This window comes from Gossypium raimondii, chromosome 10 (assembly GCF_025698545.1).
Source record: "Gossypium raimondii isolate GPD5lz chromosome 10, ASM2569854v1, whole genome shotgun sequence".
Lineage (NCBI taxonomy): Eukaryota > Viridiplantae > Streptophyta > Magnoliopsida > Malvales > Malvaceae > Gossypium > Gossypium raimondii.
The window spans coordinates 32,381,889-32,408,650 of record NC_068574.1 but is presented as its reverse complement, the minus strand read 5'-3'; the positions used below and the strand labels follow the sequence as shown (position 1 = coordinate 32,408,650).

Sequence of the window (26,762 nt, the reverse complement as noted above, 5' to 3'; positions counted from 1 at the left end):
TTTAAAACATAATAACGGCGTTTTTCGGAAAAACGCCACTAAAAAAATTAAATTCCTCAACTGCAACGACGGCGTATAAAAAAATTTGAATATATATTTGCGGCGTTTTCAGAAATAAACGCCGCTAATGTTACTTGTTCCGGTGTTTACAAAGGAAACGCCACTAATAAATCAAATTCTTGTAATGAAATGACACCGTTTTGGAAAATTCTAATACAAATTAGCGGCGCTTTTTCTATAAACACCGTCAAACCTCACATATTTTACAATTTTTTATATTCAAATTATTATATATTGCATATCAATTTTAAATTAATAAACTTTACAATTTATTATTATCTCTTTTACAATTATATAAAGAACTTATTTAATATATAAATTAAAAAGTACTAATTAATCTAAATCTTAAACCCTAACCTGACCCCAAATCCCTAACACCTAAACTTTATTTAATATATAAATTAACAAACACTAATTAATCTAAATCCTAAACCCTGAGCCTGACCTGGAATCCCTACCCTAACCCCTAAACTTTAGTTAATATATAAATTAAAAACACTAATTAATCTAAACCCTAAACCATAACCCGATCCTGAATCCCTAACCCTTAACCCCTATCCCTTAAACATTATTTAATATATAATTAAAACATACTAATTAATCTAAACCCTAAACTCTAACCTGACATCGAATCCCTAAACCATAAATCCCTAAACCTTAAATCCCTAACCTAACCCCTAACCCCTAAACCTTAAATCACATTAACCCTTAAACCAAAATCCCTAATCCATAATCCTTAATTCCGTAATCTATAAAACTTAAAATTGTAACTCCTAAACCAGTCTTAAATCCTAAATTAACCACATATATATACCCTAAACCATATTTATTAAACCCTAAACTATAATGATAATTAAATTAAATATTTTAAAATTAATACTATCTTATCTCTTACAATTATATTTGAAATTATTTAGTATATAAATTAAAAATCAATCAGTCATGTACCCAAAAATTTTAAAATTATGGCTTAATAATAGTATTTTAATTTTTCTATTTTAAACAAATATTTTTCTATGTTTTTATTTCAATTTAATCCATTTTAACAAATATTCATTTAAAATTAAATTGAATTTTAATTAATATAAATAAACAAATTAAATAGGAATTAATTCAATATTTTAAAATTAGTACTATCTCTTTTACGATTATATAAGAAATTATTTAATATATAAACTAAAAAATTAGTAATGTATCCAAAAACTTTAAATTTATTTTAAATAATAGTATTTTAAATTTTCCATTTTTAACAAATATTTTAGATTATTTTAAATCCCTCAGCATTAGCGGCGCATCCTCAAAAACGCCGCTAATGCACTGAGCATTAGCGGCGCTTTATTAAAAAACGCCACTAAATCCCCGAAAGCTAAGAAAACGGCGTCATTGGGCTTAGGTTTTTTGCGGCGCTTTTCCAAAAATGCCGCTAAAGCCCTGAGCATTAGCGGCGCGTACTTAAAAACGCCGCTAAATCCTCGAAAGCTCAGAAAACGGCGTCATTGGGCTTATGTTTTTTTGTGGCCCTTTATCAAAAACGCCACTAAAGCCCTGAGCACTAGCGGCGCTTACTTGAAAACGCCGCTAAATCCCCAAAAGCTAAGAAAACGGCGTCGTTGGACTTAGGTTTTTTTGTGTCGCTTTATAAAAAACGCCGCTAAAGCCCTGAGCATTAGCGGCGCTTTATTAAAAACGCTGCTAAATCCCCGAAAGCTCAGAAAACGGCGTCGTTGGGCTTAGGTTTTTTTTGTGGCATAAAAAACGTCGCTAAAGCCCTGAGCATTAGCGTCGCTTACTTAAAAACGCCGCTAAATCCCCGAAAGCTCAGAAAACGTCGTCGTTGGGCTTAGGTTTGTTTGTGGCGCTTTATCAAAAACGCTGCTAAAGCCCTGAGCATTAGTGGCGCTTTATTAAAAACGCCGCTAAATCCCCGAAAGCTCGAAAAACGGCGTCGTTGGGCTTAGGTATTTTGCGGCGCGTTTTCGAAAACGCCGCTAATGCTTATTTTCTGCAGCGTTTTCCGTGGAGCGCCGCTAGTGATCGATCTTTAGCGGCATTTTTTATCCAACCGCCGCTAAAAGTGCCGCTAAAAGCCTGTTTTGGTGTAGTGATCATTTGGCATTTGAACGTACCTAGCAATATTCAAATTTTTATCTAGAAATTTTGTTCTAATGCATTGACATCAAAAGTAGGACTTTGGAAGAGAAAATTTCTGCCAAATCGAATTTGTGAAATCTGCCAGCAATATGACAAAACTATTGAGCATTTACGTTTTGATTGTGACTGGGTAAGAGTAATTTAGTTTGAAACTGTGTATGGTTCGTGTATTTCTAGGGAATCAGTTACTACCTTTGATGACTGGTTGTTGTCTGTTATTAGAAATATTGAAAGATTGGAGGCTAAAAATGGTGACTTATTGTTTAGAATATGTTATTTAGCTTGGCATATCTGGAAGATGCAATGTGAAACAGTTATGCAGTGGAAGCAGATTGATATTTGAAATACTATTAGGAGGATACAAATTGCATCGAAGGAAATGATAGATTGTAAAAAAGGTGATGGTAATTTGAAAAGAGTATCGAAGGCCACTTCACTAGAAAGCTCATGGGAGAAACTTGAGGAACAATTCCTAAAAATCAATTGCGATGGGGTCTTTGACATTAAGTCATAGACAATTGGCCTTGGAGTTGTTGTCAAGGATTGTACAGGGGCTTTGGTGGATGGCACAGGCTTGAGTACAATTTCAAACTCCTCGAAAATGGCTGAAGATTTGGCACTAAACTTGGGTGCTGAATATGCCAATGATAAGAGCTTTTGGAAGATTATTCTTGAAATAGTTTCACGAATTGTATATTATGAGCTTGTGAAAAACAAATAACATCGCATATGGAAGTTGAAACGTGTTATTGTCACGATAGATAGGATGATCAAAGATCTCTCGCAAGTGAGGATCAACTTGATCAAGGGAACAACTAACGAGGTTATAGACTGGGTTGCTTCCCAGTATAAGGAGATGAGTTTAATAAAATGGGTTACTCGAATTCATTCGATGGCTTGTCTGCTCCTCCAAATTAGTTTGCATTTTCCTAGATTGGTTTGAGGTATTTGTCAAGTGCCTCTAGTTCTATTTTAGGATTACCTTCACATTAGCTTTGGGTTGTTTATAGATTGTTTGGTTATGATCTGAGTGTTTGGTTTTAATGGATCTAAGTGAAGTATTTTTTACCAAAAAAATAGAAGACATTATCTTTTTAATTGATAAAAATGAATTTTTTAAAAATATGTAGATCAAATGTAAATTTTGTGTTAATTTCTTAATGATTGTAAATTTATTTATATTATGTAAATGGGTATCTATTGAAAGTAGAAATCAACGATGGAAAATTAAGCTTTATATTCAAGGAATGAAAATTTCATTGATTGTGGAATTTCAAAATATCTCAAGTTGTTAAAGGATAGGTAATGAAAATTTTAATTTCATAATTTAATTTAATTTAGAAGTATGATTATTATAAAATTATTGTTATTTAATTAAAAAGAAACGAAATAGAAGAGAAAACTATTATTACAACAATTTGTTTCAAAACAAAATAAAGAGTTTTAAGTGTGTGTTTTGTGCAAATGGATGAGAATAAAAAAATTGAATGAATTCGTGGAAGGTTGATTACCTCAAATTCATAATATTGAAAATAAAGATATAATAAAAAAGGAAATGAAAAGAAAGATTGTAGAGAAAGGAAAATTAAGAAAAACAAAACATTGAAAATTTAAATTTTATTGTGATAAAGATTACCTTTCAAAATAAAAAAAGCATGAAGATATGTCACGAAGACGAGAATGATGATTTCACATTATGATTTTAAAAAAATGTGATATTTTAAAATATGATACGAGGCAAGGATAATAACTACTCATTTACTTTTTATTACAGTTTGTCTTTCTCACACGTTTCTATCTGTCTCTGTCACATGTTTTTCATCTGTCGTTGTGGCGTGCCCTTGATTTTCTTGGCTTTTGTTGATTATTTTGTTTATGTGTTTTCAAATTTGGTTGTTGTTCGTCTTAGGTAGGGTACATAGTGAAGTATATCTTTTAATTTTATTTTAAAGTAGTGAGTTACACGGGTTAGAGATACGATCTTGTGTAACACACAGCTTGGACACATGAGCGGCAGGCCGTGTGCATATTGGAGCTAATTTTTTCTAATTTTTTGGCGACACACACTGCAATAGAGGCTTACACGGTTTGAAGACATTGTCGTGTGAGTCGCACGACCTGAACACACAGGCGTGTTTTGGGCCGTGTGCATCTTGGGACTTAATTCTTTCAAGTTTCAATTGTTACACGGTCTAAGATGATCCACGCGGCCTGGTGACACGGCCATGTGTGACACACGACCTAGACACACGGGTGTGTCTTAGGCTGTGTTCATATTGGAGTGTATTTTTCAATTTTATTTCAAAACAGTGAGTTAAACAGGCTAGAGACACAGCCGTGTGAAACACACGGTCTGGCACACGGATGTGTGTGAGACTGTGTGCCCTGCACGGCCTTGCACACGGGCATGGGAGAAGCAAAGAATGATCACAAATGGCCTGGCACACGACCGTGTCCTAGGCCGTATGGCTACTAGGCATCAATTTTCCTCTCTTTTTAAAGCAACACACGGGCTGAGAGTGCACACAAAGGCGCGTGACATGGCTGTGTGGCCCAACACGACCCTTTTACACGACCATGCCCCCTTTTAAAAAACAAAAATAAATAAAAAGAAAAATTTTCAAACCCTAATTTTCTTTTGTCTTTTTCCTTCCTTCACCGTTTGCTACTTGTGCTGTTTTCTCCCCCTCCCTTCCCACCAACATCCTTGTCGTCGGTCTGACCACCAGCATCTCACGTCGCTTTTCTCTCCCCTTTCTCTTCTCTCCCTCGCACAAACAACCCTTTTTGGGCCCATCCTCATCACTGATCCAACCACTAGCTCCCTTGTCGACCACACCCTTCACACCGCCAACCACACACACACGCACAACTTTCCTTATCCCCCTTGTCACACCATCATGCGCAATCCTCCCCTTTCCCTTTTTTTTTCTTTCTGTTCAAAAGACTACCATATGCCCACGTTTACAACCCCCAGCCCGCCTTCACCCACTGTCGCTGTCAGTTTCACCGTCGTCGAACCCTCAACGCTAGACTCTGCCATGTGCGCCGTTGCCATACACTTACGCAAACCCACCACTATTAGGTATATCATGACAAACCCTTGTAACAAATCCAAAGTCGCCATCCCCGCTTAGAAAAAGTGGAAGACTCAAGACGCGGCCTCATCCTCAAGCACATCCTCCAATGCACATCATCCTTGTCTACGATTTTCACCCGGTCCTCATGAGGACCTATATCAACTTTTTAGGCATAGACCTTTGGGTTTAGGGTGTTGCATAGACTGGGAGGCATTACAGACAATACACTTAGTCGACAGAGTGCGCGCCCTGATCGAGACAGCTCTTTAGGACAGATTTTTCTCTATTGTCGAGCCCACTTCCTTGGAGCTTACACAAGAGTTTTGTTCGACATTTGTTCTGCTGCACGTGATGTCAAGACATAATGAGCTACACACTATTTCTTTCCAACTCGATGGTACGGCGCGTTATCTGAGCGTCTCAGATTTCGGAGCTGCCTTAGGATTCTATTCTAAGGAGTTCATGAATGTCGAGGGGTTCCTCACCTTATACCAACACATCCATAATTCACCGTCTTTATGTTGGATAGAACTTACTGCTGGTACGATGCCATATGACCCAATTCGATCGAAGGCAACTTCTCAACCTCTAGCATTTGCGTTATATTAATGCTATCCTGGCACACACGTTGACTAGTTGGAGAGAGAGCACCAGAGTCATTGGTACATTCGACGCTTATTTTCTTTAGAGCATAGCGATGTGACGCACCTTCAATCTTGGCTACTTCATTGCCCTATCGTTTCGCCATCAGTCTGACCATAATAGGAAGGGCCCTATCTGTTAGGCCCGTATGTGACTCGTCTTGCATGACATTTTGGCCTCCTTGATTCTCTGGAGCAGTTATCCTCATTTACACTGGTTGGACAAACGACCCCGTAAGGATTATCGATTATGAGTCATATGAGGATGATTGAGCGATAGCGTGGAGTGGGTCCTCCTCGATACAGATTGCGCATTTTGATCCTCAGGATGAGCATGCGGACTTCCCCAATAATGATCCTTTTCTCCATGAGGATCCACCTCGTTCTCCACCTCCGAGTCACCCTATCGTTGCTTCTACTCTTGCACTTGAGGATCTTTCTGAACGGTTTAAGTGCTTCAAGCAGTGATGCTTTGAGTGGTTCGATAGCATTGACGCGACTTTGCTGTAGATCTGTCAGCATCTCCATATTTCTCCTATTGATCCTGCGCCTCACGATCCCGACACATCTTATGATGACAGTCTCTGATCTATTTTTGTTTTATTTTTTATTTACTTTATTTACAATTGAACTTCTATTTTTCTTTCCAGTTGTTTTATTTTTATTTGTTAAACTTTTTTAGTTTATTCTTATTTTCAACTATGTTTTTATTTTTCTTATTTTGATGATTGTTTTTATTTGAATTTGTAACCTCTAAATCTTCTTATTTATTTTTGTTTCTCTTCTTATTAGTTGCTTGGAAACATGCACTACATTTAGATTTGCTCACAATTTTGATTTTCTCAATTTTGGATATTTCATCCATATTCAGGGCAGTTTCAGTTCTCTTCCTCCCTCTCTTTTGATATTGTGCTTATTCCGTGCTTATATCTATTTGCACATTGAGGGCAATGTATATCTTAAGTGTAGGGAGGTTGTTTATATTTGTGATAAAATCCCTGAATTATTTGTTGTGTTTAAGTAATTTTCTCATATCCTCCATTAGAGTAATTTTTTTTAAATTTGGAATTTTTATTGATGTTGTGTTGGATTTATTTGTGGATATTTGTGCATTGATTGATTCAATATTTAATACATGAAAGAGTCGAGCATGATAAGTTGTTTTTTAGAAATCATATTTCAGGTTGTCTCCCTGAACTGAAAAATTATCTTGAAATTTTGAATTTGCAAGTTTGACATCAAAAGCATAATTTTTTTGTGAGAATTTTGAGCTTATAGAGTATATATTTTCTTTCATGCTCATTTTATTATTGGTTATGAGTGTGTCAACTTGATTTGTTGTTCTAGAATTTGCTTAGATTATGCATGTTGAGACCACACCATTGATTTGATATACTAATATGATAGAGACACTTAAGTTTTAACCCACTTAACCTGTAGCAACCTTACCTATTAAACTAATCCTTAGTGAACCCCATTGATCCTAAGACATTCTTTTTTGATTAACCCGTTAATGTTAACCCATAATGCCTATGTTTATTGTAAAGTTTTCCCATTTTATTAACTCCATTTTTGTCGAGATTTAATTTGGTTAGTTGCCTAACTATGTTTCATTTTTCTTGAATTGCTGAATTTTATTCTTGTTCTCAAAATATATATATTTATCTGATTGAGCTTGAATCGTTAGTTGTATATTCTGTTGAAAAGCTCGTTTTTATTCTTGATTAGTCTTGTTGATGTTAGTTATGCTAATTCAGCAACTATTTTTTTTCTAGTTTGGCAACTTATTAACTCGATCTCGATTATAACCAACTTTTCTAGCCTTTTCCATACCCTTAACCTAGGCCCCATTACAACCTTTTAAAGACCTCTTGATTGGTGTGTCATCTCATTTTATAGTGGTGGAGATTTGATTTTTAAGTAAGTCTATGGTAATGACATTTATCGTTTGACTATTGAGTACTTAATATTTGAACCTTAAACATTTTAAGTGCTTTGAGTGAATCTTTAGTGAGGATGTCAATTTTTGCTGATTTTGAATTTAAGGTAATTATTTGGATGAGGGGAGATACCTAGATTTTTGCGCTTTAAAAATTTCTGCTTGAATTGTTTTAATCTTTAGTGTCCTTTTAGTTGAATTGCCAATGCATGATTGTTTGCGAATTATTTTGAGACATTATTGATGAAAATGACAAATTGAGGACAAGCAAACGCTTAAGTGTGGGGATATTTGATAAGTGCCAAAAGTAACATGTTTTAATCACATTCTTAATGCATTTTTGGATGATTAATTAGTGCAAAATGTTGAATTTTATGCTCCTAATCCTTTAAATTCATGTTTTTATACTTAGGAGAGCATTCGAGAGCAAAACGAGTGGAAATGGAGTAAAAATAAGATAATTGGAGTAGATTTCAGGAGTTATACGAACTGGGCCTTCCCACACGGGCTGGACACATGGCCATGTGAGCCACACGGGCTCACATGGCCATGTGCCAGATCGTTTGGATTTCATGATTCGCACTTTAGACTCGTGTAAAAATGCAATTTTTAGGTTTTTCAGGCATTTTAAGACCTATAAATATCAAATATAAGAAGAGAAAAGGGAGCCCTCAGAGAATATTGAAGAAACCAACTCGGAAAATGCCATTGAAATCAACTCTAAAGTAGATTTCTATTAAGATTGAAAATCTCCTTTTAATTTCTTTGAAGTTTTTTTTGAGTTTATTTTTTTCTTGTGATTATACTGACTTTGAGATGTTTTTATTCGCGATTATGAACCAATTTTCTAAATACCTAGGGGAGATGAACCCTATGATGAATTATGTCTTTTGATTTCTTTTTTACGCAATAAATACATGAATCTTGTTCTTAGTTATGCGTGTTTGATTCTTGATTTAATATTTCCGATTATTAATTCATGTTTGATGTGATTAATTCGGAGAAGGAATAGACCCTATTTAATAGTAGATTTAGCATAATTGAGTGGAGTTACATACAATCCTAAAAATAGGACGACATAAATCTACCGGATTAAAGTCAAATCTAATAGGAGAATCCATAGATCAAGTTAATGCAATAATAGGGGTTTTAATTAGAAATAAATTTCAATTAATCAACTTAAAATCAATTGCTCTTAGTCTTGAAGAGAGATATTAGCATAACTTAGGGATTTCTATGGATCAAGATATTAAGTGAATAAATTGTTTAATTCAGATTGATAATGACAGATGTAGTCTAGGTGGATTCTTTCTTGGGTATTGTTTTGCTTCTTGGTTATTATTCGATTATTTTCCTGGTTTGTTCTTTGCCGAGTTCTTAGTTAATTGATTTAGTTAATTTTAGTTTAATTCAATTATTTCAATTTCTTGGTTAGATAATAGAAAGACGATAACTACTAGTACTTTTAGTCCTTATGGGAACAATATCTTTGCTCACCGTAGCTATACTATTTATCGATAGGTGCACTTGCCTTTGTCGTATTTTTAGTTGGTTTCGTGGACATCAAGTTTTTGGTGCCGTTGCTGAGGACTGAAATATTAGGAAAACATTAATTCTATTGATTTAGCTATTTTTATTTTTATTTTTATTTATTTTTAATTTAATTTTTATATGTTAATATTTTCATTTGTTTGATTTTGATAGGTTCTTTTGGTTTATGACTATAGGAAACCCGTTGAAACCAATAATTTTTTATAGTGAGATTGAAAAAATTGCTCGCAAAAATCATAAAGAGGTTAGAGAAGTAAGGCAAAATCAACAGAATATAATAGACGATCACGAGGAAAAGAATATTATTTGGAGATGGGTGATAATCAAAATAATCAACTACCTTCTGCAGGTCCTACTCCTCGTATTATGTATGATTATGCTAAGCCTACTCAGATTGGAGCTGAATCGAGTATTGTTAGGCCGACTGTTAATGCAAAAAACTTTGAGATCAAACCAAACACAATTCAAATAGTGCAACAATATGTTTAGTTTGATAGTTTCCAAGATGAAGATCCGAATGCTCATTTGGATAACTTTCTGGAGATTTGTTACATTTTCAAGATCAATGGCATTCTTGATGATGTCGTACGCTTATGGTTGTTCCCATTTTCATTGAAGAGTAAAGCAAAATAGTGATTAAACTCTTTACCATGAGGTTCTATCATTAATTGGACACAGATGACTGGAAAATTTTTGTTAAAATATTTTTCACCGGCTAAAACAACTAAGTTGAGGAGTTACATCTCTTCCTTTGCTCAGATTGATATTGAGACTCTTTATGATACATGGGAGAGATTCAAGAATTTGTTGAGAAGGTGTCCTCACCATGGATTACCTTTGTGGCTCCAAGTTCAAACTTTTTACAATGGTTTGACCCCGTCGACTAGACAGATGATTGATGCAGCAACTGGCAGAACTTTAAATAACAAAACACCTGAAGCAGCTTAAGAATTTATTAAGGAGATGACACTGAATAATTATCAGTGGCAAGTTACGAGAGTAAAACCTGTTAAGGCAGGTGAAGTTTTTGTTATTGATGCAGCCTTTATGCTAGCTAATCAGGTTGAAGCTCTTGGTAAGAAAATTGATGGTTTAAATTTGTCTAAACAGGTGGATCAGGTGATGCAGTGCAATGCGAATGGAGCGAGGATGCTTAATTCAGAATATTCACCCTTCAAGTCTAACATGGAGCATGAGCAAGTCGACTTTATGGGTAATAATTCTAGATCTTAAAATAATCCTTATAGCAATACATATAATGTAGGTTGGAGGAAACATCCAAATTTCTCATGGGGTGGTCAAGAAAATTAAAGGTCACAACCCCCTCCGGGTTTTCAGCAACCTTATCAACAAGAAAAAAATCAAACCTTGAAGAGATATTAGTCAAATTTATTTTGGTGTCAGAAACTCAATTTCAAAACACTCAGACAACTTTGAAAAATCAGCAAGCATCAATTCATGAGCTCGAAAATCAGATTGGGCAGTTTGCTAAACTGATTTCGGAAAGACAGCATGGTAGCTTACCTAGTGATACTGAACCCAACCTAAAAGAGCATGTTAAGTTAGTTAAAAGGAGTTGTCTAAACCCGAAAAGAAACTGAAACAAAAAACTAATTAGAAAGATGATGGGGTGGAAAAAACCAAAAAAATTCAAACACCGATACTTAAAGAATACAAACCACTGACACCATACCCAACAAAGTTGAAGAAAGACCGCATGGATGAACAATTTGATAAATTTCTTAAACTTTTTAAATAATTAAATATTAACTTACCTTTTGTTGAAGTTCTTTCGCAGATGCCTACATATGCAAAATTTTTAAAGGAGATTTTAACAAATAAAAGGAAGTTTGAAGAGCTATCCACTATGGAAATCAGTGAGGACTGTTTAGCCATTCTCTAAAATAAATTACTGATACGAGTCACAAAGGCCCAATTCAAGCTCAAGGACATGATGGACTCAAATTACCACAAGGCCCAATAACGAGGTCAAAGGCCAGACAAATGAGTTCAAAACTAAATGAAACCATTCAAGAATTTATTAGTAAGGCCTTAGATGTGTACACGAAGGAAAAAGAAAATCAAGATTCACTTTCTTGTTTTCAAGAAAATCAAGAAACCGAATCTTGGTCCAATTTTGCTATTTTGAGCGATTTCAAGAATCAAGAAAATCAAGATTTCAAATCTTGAAAATCTTGGTCCCAGAAACCGAATCTTGCAGCTATGGTGCATTGGATCTCAGTTACGAGCATCAACGAACCAATTTCGGGAGAGAACGGATTACAAGCCCAAATGCTTAAAGAAACGGCCCAATAAGATGTTCTAAGCCCAATCAAGAAATTTAAATTAGACTTAGTTGAAAATCAGACGAAATTGTCAAAATGGCCCAATTTGTTAAGTTTTAATTCTTTAAATAATTAGTTTTAATTTTTAGACTTTATGAATAAATTTCTATGTAAAAATTCAATCCAAGAGGCCCATTTAAACTCCTTGGCCGAATTTCACCTTGAAAGTAAAAAAAAATTAGGTTTTTTTTTTAGTTTTCCTATTAGGACTAGGAAAATAGTTAGAAGGCCTATATGTATGGCTTGGCCAGCCACCCTTATACACATTACACATTGAATTACACATTGAAATTAGATTTTATTGAGTGAAAAATTCTCTTTGAGTTTTCTCCAAGAATTCTCTCTTGAATTTTCTTTAGAAGTAGTTTTAACAATCTTTTTGATTGTGGGAGCCATCTTCAGCCTTCTTCTTTCCATTGCTCTTCATTGGAGGGGAGATTAGAGCCGTTTGAAGGGATTTGTGAAATCATTCTCGATTTCAAGGCTTCTTAGAACTTTCTTTATTTTCTTGCTGTTCGTTCTTCTTTATTAATTTCTGCTTGTGCTGATTTATTGATTAACTTGGGATTAATTGTTCTAGTTGCGTTTCAGCCTATCCAAACTTTAAGATCTGATTCGGCTTCGTTTTTAGGCATCAAGAAACATTCTTCATTCATAATTTCCAGATTTCTTGCCGCCGAAGTATTTCTTATTCTATTCGATTTGGGTTTCTTGATCTGACAAGTTTAGTTCTCTGTTTTCTATTTTTGTTGCAGCCAATTTGTTTATAGATCTCGTAGGACTTTCCTGTGACTTGATGAGTCGATCTTAGTCCGCGCACAACCCTCTATCATTTGGTATAAGATTTTGGGCGTTTTGGGCGATTTCTAAACTGATCTCCTTTTAAAAACATTAAATAGCAGTTTTTACCCAGAAAAAGTTTTGGAAAAAAATTCATTTGAGTGGGTAAATGTTTTCCGATTGGTCTAAAATTTTACATGCATATTTTTGGCAATGTGATAGAATATTAAAAATATTTCCCGAAAAAAATCAGTAGAAAAAGTCAAAAAAATTGAAAAAGACGAAATCAAGAAAAAAATTTAAAAAATATTCATTGGGTTGAATTTAGTGCCGAAACTTTCTAGATCAAAAATAAAATATTTAAGGACATTCCAATTTAATTTTGTGATTTTTGGAGATTAGGAACACCTCGAACGAAGTTGTCAAGTTACTCTGCAATTTTTCGGGTTTTTGGGTTTCAACAAATTTTATTGATTCTTAGCTGTAGGATTTCATTTGTTTTTCTTTTATTCTTCCTTTACACTATCTAACACCTTCTTGTTTCTTGTGTTAGTAGGATTTAAAAGTGTGCACAATTCTTCCTCGGTGCAACACAAATCAATTGGTGTCTCGTCACTTTTTGGATTCCTAGTGCAATTAAGATTCTTTGGTAGTTACGGTTCATATACTTTCTAATTGATTGATATAGACTCTAATAAAGAACTCACAAGCCTGAATTCTACCTCTTTGAGAATTTGATTTTCCTTTTTGAGTGATTAACGGTGAGGTTTGTTAATTTTTTTTCGAGTGTTGAGTGTTTGTTTTGCAGGTTTTAAAATAAGATGTCTAGAATTGGTCAAGACGATGATGAGAATAATGACCATAATGAGGTCCTTGTAGTCCGCCGCACCCTTAACATCCAAATGAGAGATGATGTTGATAATCAAAGGACCAATATTTTCCATTCTACGTGTTTTATAAAAGGTAACTTACGTTCACTTATTATTAATAGTGGGAGTTGTTCGAATGTAGTGAGCAGTTATTTGGTGGATTCTTTAAAGTTACCTTGTACCGAGCACCCTAAGCCGTATCACCTTCAGTAGCTTAATGAATGCTCGGAAGTTAAAGTTACAAAACAAGCCTTGATCACTTTTAAGGTCAAGAATTACGAGGATGAGGTATGGTGTGATGTGGTCCCAATGCATGCGACACACTTGCTCCTTGGACGGCCTTGGCAATTTGATCGTGATGTTACACACCAAGGCAAGCTCAATAGATACTCTCTTGTGTTTAAAGGCCGAAAATTCACTTTTTCTCCTTTGAATCCCAATGATGTATATAAAGATCAATTAAAAATGGTGAAATTTTGTGAGGGGGTGAAGGAGAAAGGAAAAATAAAAAAGACAGAGAGAAAAGAGGCTAGTAGTGAAAAACGTCAAAATTTAAATGGCCCAAAGGTGAGTGAATACGCAAGTGGTAAAACTAGAGGAAAAAAATTAATTCCAACAAAAAAAGATGTGTGGAGAGCCCTACTCAATAAACAGCCTTGTATCCTTGTGAGGTTTAGGCAAAACTATTTATCTCTATCTAACATTAATGAAAATTTGCTTAGTGTGTTTCAATGTCTTTTGCTGGATTATGAGGATGTTTTTAGTGAGGCCCCTAAAGGTTTACCACCTTTACGTGGGATAGAACACTTCCATTGGCCACATATGAAGAAGGATGTTGAAAAGGTTCCTGAAAGACCGAAAGATAACTTTCAACTTCAATGCCTTTCCAATGAAAGACGCTTTCATATGATCAACACAGGCAAAGATGAAATCACACTACATGAGCTCGAAGGTAAGCGAGGTAAGAAAATTTTAGCAACCGAGTCCCTTGCAGATTTGAAAATTATTAATAAAACTTTTGGTGACTTAGTTCTTAAAAGATACCTCATTTTGATCTGATTAATTGTTATTCTTTGATTGTGGTTGATAAAGTCATTACGAAAGGAAGCGTGAGTTGTTATTCTCTTGATTTGCCTTGTGTAAAATCCGCGAATTTGTGCAAATCTGTTTTGGTGAATAAAAAAAGTTTTGAATGTACGTTGGTATGTATGCGAAAATCCTCATGGTTTAACTTGATTGGTTTAATGAAATCTTTGTTACACTTCGGCATGACTAATCAAAATCAAGTTTTTAAACCCAGAATCTTTTTTGGTATATTTCGTTGGAAAATCAATCATCATCTATTGTGTGCAAATACTTTCAATTGTTTTGATACTTGGTTTTTGAATAAGGTAATGAAATTTGCCAAAAAAATTTTCAATTTATATTCATGCCTTAAACAGTTTCTGTGGTTATACATGAAGTTTGAGTTCCATTTGATTAAGGTTAACTCAACAACGGAGCTTCGACTACACTATGCCCCCGATGAGCGAAGGTTTGTATTAAATGGTAAAGGTAAAATTGAACCTTATTCTTCTACGTATAAAGGTAAGATGCTTGAAACTTTTGAAACACCTTTGTACTCCTCGGATATTGACAAAGATCGAGTTGATGATTTAAATTTTGTAAAACACTTAGATCGAAACGTGCTTGACTGTCCTATTTTATTTATTGATGATCTATCTGTTTTGATGGTTGATAAATAGATTATTGTTTTTGATAATTTTTATGATGTATGTGTGAGTGAGTCGGTCAATTAATGCATGGTATGATTGTGCAAATCTGTGAACCGTGTAAACCTTTTCAAATACCTACTTATGATGATTACGTTTACCATTTGATTTATTACTCGCGATTTATTCATGGTTTGTGGAAACAATTTGAGATGATTGAATGCCTTAAAACATGTTCATCTTTGTTTTGAATATTTAACGAGGCATTGGCAAGTAAATTAGCTTATTTGCATGGTTATCTAAATCTGTCCATTCGCATGCGTTATACTTATTTTGTTATGCTTATGATTGGACTACAAGTTTGTTTGCATTACTATTTACTAATTCATGGCTATTCTTTTCAGTGGACTCAATTGCCATTAGTCCCGTTCGATCGAGGAAAGCTGAGTCCATTTGATTTTTCAGATTCGAGGACGAATCTTTTTGAGGAAGGGGGAATGATAAGAGTCACAAAGGCCTAATTCAAGCTCAAGGACGTGATGGGCTCAAATTACCACAAGGCCCAATAATGAGGTCAAAGGCCAGACAAATGAGTTTAAAACTAAATGGAACCATTCAAGAATTTATTAGCAAGGCCTTAGATGCGTACACGAAGGAAAAAGAAAATCAAGATTCACTTTCTTGTTTTCAAGAAAATCAAGAAACCGAATCTTGGTCCAATTTTGCTATTTTGAGCGATTTCAAGAATCAAGAAAATCAAGATTTCAAATCTTGGAAGTCTTGGTCCAAGAAACCGAACCTTGCAGCTAAGGCGCATTGGATCTCAGTTACGAGCATCAATGAACCAATTTCGGGAGAGAACGGATTACAAGGCCAAATGCTTGAAGAAACGACCCAATAAGATGTTCCAAGCCCAATCAAGAAATTTAAATTTGACTTAGTTGAAAATCAGGCCAAATTGTCAAAGTGGCCCAATTTGTTAAGTTTTAATTCTTTAAATACTTAGTTTTAATTTTTAAACTTTATGAATAAATTTCTATGTAAAAATTTAGTCTAAGAGGCCCATTTAAAGTCCTTGGCCGAATTTCCCCTTGAAAGTAAAAAAAAAAATAGGTTTTTTTTAGTTTTCCTATTAGGACTAGGAAAATAGTTAGAAGGCCTATATGTATGGCTTGGCCAGCCACCCTTATACACATTACATATTGAATTACACATTGAAATCAGATTTTATTGAGTGAAAAGTTCTCTTTGAGTTTTCTCCAAGAATTCTCTCTTGAATTTTCTTTAGAAGTAGTTTTAAAAATCTTTTTGATTGTGGGAGCCATCTTCAGCCTTCTTCTTGCCATTGTTCTTCATTGGAGGGGAGATTAGAGCCGTTGAAGGGAGTTGTGAAATCTTTCTCGATTTCAAGGATTCTTAGGACTTTCTTTATTTTCTTGCTATTCATTCTTCTTTATTAATTTCTGCTTGTACTGATTTATTGATTAACTTGGGATTAATTGTTCTTGTTGCGTTTCAGCCTTTCCAAACTTCAAGATCCGATTCGGCTTCGTTCATAGGCATCAAGAAATGTTCTTCATTCATAATTTCCAGATTTCTTGCCGCCGAAGTATTTCTTATTCTATTCGATTTGGGTTTCTTGATCTAACAAGTTTAGTTCTCTGTTTTCTATTTTCATTGCAGCCAATTTGTTTATAGATCTCGTAGGACTTTCCTGTGACTTGATGAGTCGATCTTGGTCCGCGCGCAACCCTTTATCAATTACCCACCAAGCTGAAAGACCCAGGAAGTTTTACTATTTCTTGTTTTATTGGTACTTTAAACATTGAAAAAGTATTGTCTGATTTGGGTGCTAGTATTAATTTGATGCCTTATAAAATTTTCAAGCAACTTGGTCTTGGGAAACCAAAACCCACTAAGATGAGTATTCAATTAGCTGACAGATCTTATAAATATCCTAGGGGAATTATTGAAGATGTACTTGTTAAAGTAGATAAATTCATCTTCCCTATTGATTTTGTTATACGTGAGATGGATGAGGATATTGAGGTGCCTTTAATTTTAGGTCAACCCTTTTTAGCCACTGCTAGTGCTATAATTGATGTGGGTAATGGTAAACTTGTGCTTAGGGTAGGTGATGATGAGATCATTTTTCAAATTTATGATGCCATGAGATTTTCTAGAGAGCAAGATGATTCCTATTATTTTATCAATTTTATTGATCATGCTAGTCAAGATTCTTTCTAGGAAATTGTTCATAATGACACATTGGAACTGTGTCTTATTCAATGAGAGGAGGTTGATAGAGATAATGATGTGATAAATGAGATAAAAATTGACTAATTGACCTAGATACTAATGAGTCTCCATTGAGACAAAAAAATTATGAGGCCATTGAGGTAAGTAAATAACAGAAATTAAAGCGCTCTATTGAAGAACCTCTCAAATTGGAACTAAAGCAATTGCCAAACCATTTGGAAAATGAATTCCTTGGGAAAAATTCTATATTTTCGGTGATTATTGCTTCGGATTTAAAGCTGAATGAGAAAGATGAGTTACTGCAAGTGTTAAAGGAATACAAAAGAGTTATAACTTGGAAAATTTAGGACATTAGAGGGATCAACCCTTCTATTTGCACCCATTAAATTTTTAATGAAAGATGAGTATAAGCCACGTGTGCAAGCTCAAAGAAGGCTAAATCCCAATATGAAGGAACTTTTCAAGGCGAAGGTAATTAAACTTCTAGATGCTAGAGTTATTTATCCTATTTCTGATAGTGCTTGAGTGAGTCCTGTGCAGGTTGTTCCTAAGAAAGAAGGTATGACTGTAGTGGCTAAATTATTAGAAATAATGTTTTCCTAATATTCAGTCCTCGGTAATAGTGCCAAAAACTTGATGTCCATGAAACTAACTAAAAATATGACAAAGGCAAGTGCACCTATCGATAAATAGTATAGCTACGATAAGTAAAGATATCGTTCCTACGTGGAATAAAAGTACAAGTAATTACTATCTTTCTATTATCTAACCGAGAAATCGAAGTGATTGAATTAAACTAAAATTAACTAAATCAATTAACTAAGAACTCGACAAAGAACAAATCAGGAAAATAATTGAATAATAACCAAGAAGCGAAACAATACCCAGGAAAGAATCCACCTAGACTACATATGTCATTATCAATCTGAATTAAACAATTTATTCACTTAATATCTTGATCCGTAGAAATCCCTAAATTATGCTAATATCTCTCTTCAATACTAAGAACAACTGACTCAAGGTTGATTAATTGAAATTTCTTTCTAATTAAAACCCCTATTATCGCATTAAATCGATCTATGGATTCCCCTATTATATTTCTAGGATTGCATGCAACTCCACTTAATTATAGTAGATCTACTCTTAAACAAGGTCTATTCCTCCTCTGAATTAAGCACATCAAACATGAATTAGTAATTCAAAAATATTAATTAAGCACGCATAACTAAGAACAAGATTCAAGTATTTATTGCGTAAAATAGAAATCAAAAAACAAAATTCATTGTAGGGTTCATCTTCCTTAGGTATTTAGGAAATTAGTTTATAACCACGAATAAAAACATCTCAAAGTCAGTATAACCACAAGAAAAAGATAAACTCATAAAAAACATTAAAGAAATTAAAATGGGATCTTCATTCTTGATAGAAATATATTTCAGAGTCGACTTCAATGGTATTTTCTAAGTTATTTTCTTCAATATTCTCTGATGGCTCCCATTTCTCTTCTTATATTTGATATTTATAGGTCTTAAAATGCTCGAAAAACCTAAAAATTGCATTTTTCCTTGTGTCCAGAGTGCGAATCACAAAATCCAGACAGTCTGGCACATGGCCGTGTGTCAGCCCATGTGTCTCACACGGTAATGTGTCCAGCCCGTGTAGGAAGGCCTAACCCGTGTGGCTCTTGAAATCTGTTCCAATATCTAATTTTCACTCCGTTTTTCTCCCAAATGCTCTTCTAAGTATAGAAACATGAATTTAAAGGATTAGGAGCATAAAATTCACCATTTTGCATTGATTAATCATCCAAAACTACATTAATAACGAGATTAAAACATGTTACTTTTGACACTTATCGTTGTTGGAGGTTTTTTCTGGGTGTGGTCGATTTTGATAAAGTTTATGGAGAAAGGACTTGTCATTCTATGTATTACGAATGGGGAAGAGGAAGCATAGCTTTTTTTTTCTAGTGATAAGGGTTCACGCCGACCGATTTATGGATTCTGTCTGGTGAACTGTTTCTTAACTGCCAATGTGGTCAATTTCAAGGCTATGAAATACCATGGCCAATCTATGGCACAGAGGAGTGAAAATTTTAGAATTAGGGGAAAAAAGGTTTCTTTTTAAATTTTTCCGCAAGGTAGATGAGGATCGTGTGATCAGCGATGCCCAGTGGACTTTTAATGGCCATCTTCTAGTTTTTCACCGACTACAAGAGGAAGATGATCCTCTAACTATTTCGTTGGTGTTGTAACACTTCTTACCCATGTTCATCGTCGAAATAGGGTAAAAAGTAGAAGAGGAAAAATTTTCACTTCTCGAGCCTTATCCCGACTATGTGTTTCAGTTCCAAGTCTACTTTCCTCAGGCGAGGTCCCTTGCGCGGGAGCCGGTGCATTGCTTTCTACATCATTCGCTACAGCTCGGTCGGGATCCATTTACTATATAAAAACACAATTTTAATCATCATACATTCACAATATATTTATAGCATGTATAGATAGAATTTCACACATATTTTGTTAGTCTAAAAACCAGCTAAACTGTAGCTCCGATACCACTAACATGTAACACCTCTTACCCGTGTTCATCGCCGAAACAGGGTAAAAAGTATTATCAAACATAAAGTAAATATTTTCATAAAATTGGAGTTTTATTTTTATAAATTTTTTTACATAATCCCTTTTACAAATGTCTAATCCCTCCTGCAAATTTTCAAAACGCAATCTCAAACCAATTCAATATTTCAACTAATACAGCTATATACTTAAACATAATTAAATCATTCACGACATTCAAAGTAACCTCGCTAGCATTTTTAAAAAAACAACCTATCAATTAATATACATTAACATCTTAAGCTAAGTAGTAATTAGTATATATATACATCACATTAACATTAAGTCTTCTATACATGCCATAATTCATAAATATTGGTTTCAAAATACCAAAAGATGTAAATAGTGTGGATGATCCCCGACTCTGTTTGAATTCCGAGATGATTTATAACACTATAAAACAAGAAAAAAAGAAAGAGAAGTAATTATATAGCTTAGTAAGTACGTATGTAATTGATAAACAAATTTAAAACATGTTTCCATAGATGACATAATTTTAATCAACCATAAATTTGATATTTATTCAAATTCCAGCAAACGGTTTTTCTATGTCGCAGTCACTAAATTATTTTTATCCGGAGCCATGGAACTCCAAACTAAGTTCTGTAAATTTTCCCAAAAACTAGAATCAAATACCATTTTATCATAAAATTTTTGAAAATTTTTGACTTGGCTAATTAGTGCAGTTTATGCTTTAAAGTGACCCCTGTTTCACTGCTCAAGATCTTTGCCTCTCTTCACTAAAAATGAATTATCTCATTGTACAGAATTTAGATGATATTTTTGTTTATTTATTTTGAAAATAGACTCATTAAGGATTCTAAGAATATAAATTACATTTCATAATTATTTTTGTACAATTTTTAATTAATTTTCCAAGTCAGAATAGGGGATTCCAAAATCAATCCGACCCTGCCTCACTAAAATTCAAATATCTCAAAATATACCACTCTTTTGCTTGATCTGCTTCTTTTATATGAATGTAGACTCATTAAGCTTTAATGCAATATCTCATTCAATCAATAACTCAATTTCAATTTTTGGTGATTTTTCAAACTAAATCACTTCCATTGTTCGAATCTGTTCTGTTTCAATTTCACTCATTTACATAACATTACAACAATTTATTTTGTAAGCACAGTACGAAACTTCATCACTCTAGTTAATCTTTAGCAAATTTTCACACTTCAATTACATACTCATATTTGTTTATCAATACTCATATCCCGTTGAACACGTCGGTATAATAGCGAATATTCAGTGGTTTACACATAGTACCACCTGTGTAATTATTATCATTCGATACACGTAATAACCTTCACATAGTACTACACACGTGGTCAAACTTTCCAGTTCACGTAGTAGCCTGCACGTAGTACTACACACTTGACCAAAGCCTTCTGGTAAACATAGTAGCCTGCACATAGTACAACACATGTGTTTATAGGCACTTTATTCAAGCCTTTCTTATAGGCACATAGGCACTTTTCAAGGATTTACAATTTTTCCGTACACAAATGAAAATTTCAATATTTCAGTCCAATCCCATAATAAATTTAATAATTCAATTCAACTACTTCACTTATTACTTGTCAATGATATATCCACAATTCAAGCAGATTTTAATCGATTCAACTATAAATTCTAAATTTCTAATTGTTATATAACTATTTCATATTCAATAATTTCTCATATATTATAACAAAATATCAGAAATAGTTATAAACAATGTATTAATTACATATTACTTACCTCGGTGCAAAACATAGGAATTTCGCAATTTAATCCACAATCTTTTCCTTTCCCTTATCGAGGCTGATTCCACATCTTTCTTGATCTATAATAGAAAATTTAGCTTGTTTAATATTCACATATATCAAAATAATTATCGACTCAACTTTTGATAAAATTACAATTTTGTCCCTAAACTTTTGCATATTTATATTTTTGCCCCAAAGTTTGAAAATTAAATTTTATTCCTTATTATTATGTTTTATAACATGCTGAACACTTTTTCGTTCTATGGCAACATCAAATTCTCTCTCTAACTCTTATTTATGAACATTAAATATTTTTACCAATTATGTTATTTTGCTCGGTTTCACTTAAAATCGATTAGCAAAAGTTGTTTAACATAAATTCTAACTTCGTATTCTTCCATAAAACATCAAAATACACACATTTCACACATGGGTAATTTTTCAATTTTCAACCCTAGCTCAAAATAACAGTAGAAATAGATAAACCGAGCTACGGGAATCTAAAAAATGCAAATAACATTAAAAACGGGGCTAAAATGCACTTACAATCAAGCTTGAAAGTGGCCAAAACCCTAGCTATGGAGTCCTTCAAGTTTCAGCAGCAAGCAGATATGATAACACCATTTTTTTACATCTTTTTCCCATTTTAATTCTATTTATTTACTAAATAACCAAAATGACCTTACTTAAAAAAAAATCCTATTTCACTTATTTCTTGTCCATTTTTGTCCATCACTAACTAATGGTCTAATTACCACATAAGGACCCCTAATTTATAATTCCATAACAATTAAAACCCTTTAACAAATAAAATTCAACTTTTGCAATTTTTACAATTTAATCCTTTTGACTAAATTGAGTGCCCAAACGTCAAAATTTTCGAACGAAATTTTCACTAAATCTTTCCGTGAAATTGTAGGCCATAAAAATATAGTAAAAATAAAATTTTCCTCTTCAGATTTGTGGTCTTGAAATCACTGTTTTGACTAAGTCTTAAATCGGGCTATTACAGATATCCCTCTATTTAGAGATTTTCGTCCTCGAAAATCTTACCGGAAAAGAGGTTTGGATATTGTTTTCTCATAACTTCCTCTGTTTCCCATATAGCTTCTTCCATTCCATGTTTTTGCCACAACACTTTCACTAATGCTATATTTTTATTCCTTAACTGTTTGACTTCCCGAGCCAGAATCTTTATCGGTTCCTCCTCATAAGTCATATCCGATCAAATTTCAATTTCTATCGAAGAAATTATATGTGAAGGATCAGAGCGATATCATCGTAACATTGACACATGAAATACATTATGTATTCTTTCCAACTCTGCTGGCAAAGCTAACCGATAAGCCACAGGTCCAATCCTTTCGATAACTTCATACAGCCCAATAAAACGTGGACTCAATTTACATTTACAGCCAAATCTCAAAATCTTCTTCCACGGAGATACTTTCAAAAATACTTTATCGCCTACTTGAAACTCAATTTCTTTTCTCTTTTTCTTCGAAACAATCACGGATTACTTTCTCTTTTTCTTCGGTTTCTTTCACCAAGTCAACCCCGTGAATTCGTTTCTCACTGAACTCAGTCCAATACAAAGGGGTTCTACACTTACGTCCATATAATGCTTCATACGGTGCCATTTGTATACTCGACTGATTAGCTATTGTTGTAGGCAAATTCAACCAATGGTAGATGTTTCTCCCAACTGCCTTCAAATTCTAAGACACAATATCAGAGCATGTCTTCAAGAACTTGAATTACTCTTTCAGATGTCTGTCAGTTTGCGGATGGAATGCAGTACTAAAGTTCAATTTTGTACCCAAGGCTTCTTACAACTTTTTCCAAAACCTCAAAGTAAACCTCGGATCTCTATCCGAAATAATGCACTTAGGCACCCCTTGCAACCTCACAATTTCAGCAACATATAACTTCGCCAACTTGTCAAGTGAGTAATCAATATGTACCAGTATAAAATGGGCTGACTTCGTCAATCTATCAACGATTACCCAAATAGCATCTTTCTTCCTAGGAGTCAGAGGCAAACCCGTCACAAAATCCATCGTGATTCTGTCCCATTTCCACTCAGGAATCAATAATGGTTGAAGTAGACCCGAAGGTGCTTGATGTTCAGATTTTACTTGTTGACAAATCAAACACTTTGATACAAATTTAGAAATATCCTTTTTCATGCCCGGCCACCAATACAATTTCTTCAAATCATTATACATTTTAGTACTACCTGGGTGAACTGATAAACTACCATTGTGTGCCTCATGTAAAATTGTCCGAATCAACTCATCATCTTTTGGTACACATATCCTATCTCGGAACATTAGGCAATCATCTGATCTAATTCGAAAATCTGAATCACAACCTGATTCCCACTGAGATCTCTTGACTTGTAATTCACTATAATTCTTCTGAGCTTCAAAAATTTGCTGCAAAAATAACGGTCTAGCTTTCAACTCAACCAAAATTAAACCCTCCTCAGACAAAGCTAAACTCCTATCCATGGTTCTCAAAGCAAACAAAGATTTTCTGCTCAAAGCATCAGCGACTACATTTGCATTTCCTAGGTGGTAATCAATAACTAACCTATAATCTTTTATTAATTCAAGCCATCTTCGTTGTCGCAAATTCAAATCCTTTTGATTTATCAGATATTTCAAACTTTTATGATCAGTAAAGATTCAGCATTTCTCACCATACAAATAATGACACAAAATTTTTAAAGCAAACACGATAACAGCTAATTCCAAGTCATGCGTCGGATAATTCTTCTCATGTGGTTTCAGCTATCTCGAAGCATAAGCTATTACTCTACCTTCTTGCATTAGCACACATCCAAGACCATTCAATGATGCATCACTGTAAATTATAAACTCTTTCCCTGTCTCAGGTTGCACCAACACCGATGCCTCAGTCAATAACGCCTTCAATTTCTCAAAACTTTGTTGACATTTATCAGTCCATTCAAATTTGACATTCTTTTGCAATAACTTAGTCATAAGAGAAGCAATCATTGAGAATCCTTTAACAAAACATCTATAGTACTCGGCTAAGCCTAGAAAACTTCTAACCTCGGGTACATTCTTTGGCAGCACCCAATTAACAATTGCTAAAATTTTACTCGGATCAACCCGAATACCATCACTTGAAACTATGTGTCCCAAAAATCTGACTTCATGAAGCCAAAACTCACTTTTACTAAATTTAGCAAATAACTTATTTTCTCACAAAATCTGCAACATAGTTCTCAAATGCTCGGCATGCTTAGATTCATCTCAAGAATAGATTAAAATATCATCTATGAACACCACCACAAACTTATCCAAATACGGTCAGAAAATTTGGTTCATCAAGTCCAGAAAAATAGCCGGAGCATTAGTGAAACCAAAAGGCATCACTAGAAATTCGTAATGTCCATATCTCATTCTGAAAGCAGTTTTTGGCACATCTGACTCTTTAACTCTCAATTGATAGTAACCTGATCTCAAATCAATCTTTGAAAACACTGTTGCTCCTTTTAACTGGTCGAACAAGTCATCAATTATTGGCAACGGATACTTGTTCTTTATAGTCACTTTGTTGAGCTGACGATAGTCAATACAAAGTCTCATAGAACCATCTTTCTTTTTCAAAAATAATACAGGAACACCCCAGAGAGAAAAACTCGGTCTCACAAATCCCTTATCTGTCAACTCCTGTAACTGAGATTTTAGTTCTTTTAATTCGGTTGGAGCCATTCTATACGGAGCAATAGAGATCGGTGCAGTCCCAGGTAACAAATCAATAGCAAACTCAACTTCTCTAATTGGAGGTAATCCAGGTAATTCCTCTGGAAACACATCCAAAATTCACAGACTAGTGGTACTGATTCAAGCTTCGACTCAGTCATCTCAGTGTTTAACACATAAGCAAGATAAGCGTCACACCCTTTTCTCAAATATTTCTGGGCAGACATGTGCGAAATCACCATAGGGAATTTATTTGATTCATCTGTTTCAACCCGAAGAATTTCACCTGTTTCACATTTCAATTCAAGAATTTTTTGTCTACAGTTCACCTTGACATCATGAAAAGTCAACCAATCCATCCCCAAAATAACATCAAACTCATCAAATGGTAACAACATCAAATTTGCTGGAAAACAATGACCTTGAATCATTAAAGGGAAATTCTTGCAAACCTTATCGACTAACACATATTTTCCTAAAGGGTTTGACACTTTAATCACGAATTCAGTAAATTAAACAGGCAAATTCTTATTAGATACTAAATTCACACAAACATAAGAATGAGTAGACCTGGGATCAATCAATGCAATAACATCAGTGTCATAGAGAGAAAATGTATCAGTAATCACATCGGGAGATGATGCATCCTCTTGAGTACGTATAGCATAAGATCTAGCAGGTGTTCTAGTTCCTGGTCTCACAGCTGTATCTTTCATTTCACTTTTACTGCTAGCTCTATTTTTAGTATTTCTCGGTGGTCTACCTCTGCTAACAGTATCACCCGATCTAACATTCTAATTTTTTTCTTCTTCAACTTTCTCAGGGCAATCTTTAATGTAGTGTTGTTGAGAACCACACTTGAAACAAGCTTGGCTAATTAGCCAGTTCTCACTAGGATGTTTCCTTCCACAATGTTGACACTCAGGTTTATTAGACTTCACACTACCCACACTTGCTATTGAAGTAGCTTGAGCTTTCGGATTCGAATATGATCTCCCACGATCTCGGTAAGAATACCCAGTTGAAGCAGTCGATTGAGAATTCACTTCTTTGAACTTCTTTGACTGAGTTTGGAATGACTTACTCATTGGTCTTTTTCTTGCATCCTGAGCCTCAATCACAACTTTTCTCTTTTCTTTATTCAATTCTTCAGCCTTGCAAGCTCGGTCAACCAATACCACAAATTCTTTCAGTTCCAACATCCCAACAAACATTCTGATATCTTCATTTAACCCTTCTTCAAACCTTTTACACATAATA

General features: G+C 34.2%; 1 protein-coding gene and 1 non-coding gene across 2 annotated transcripts; both read right to left on the bottom strand.

The window, feature by feature from the left end:
• Window positions 1-10,148: 10,148 nt before the first annotated feature.
• LOC128034198 (small nucleolar RNA R71) lies at window positions 10,149-10,255 on the bottom strand. The gene has a single exon (XR_008190329.1). It is a non-coding gene; the product is annotated as a small nucleolar RNA R71 (small nucleolar RNA).
• Window positions 10,256-21,345: 11,090 nt separating this feature from the next.
• Window positions 21,346-24,788, bottom strand: LOC128033944 (uncharacterized). Its single transcript, XM_052622446.1, has 5 exons — window positions 24,590-24,788; window positions 24,005-24,337; window positions 23,772-23,902; window positions 21,758-21,842; window positions 21,346-21,422 (listed from the first exon to the last, which is right to left on the bottom strand). The coding sequence occupies exons 1-5, from the start codon at window positions 24,786-24,788 to the stop codon at window positions 21,346-21,348; spliced, it is 825 nt and encodes a 274-aa protein (XP_052478406.1).
• Window positions 24,789-26,762: the final 1,974 nt, after the last annotated feature.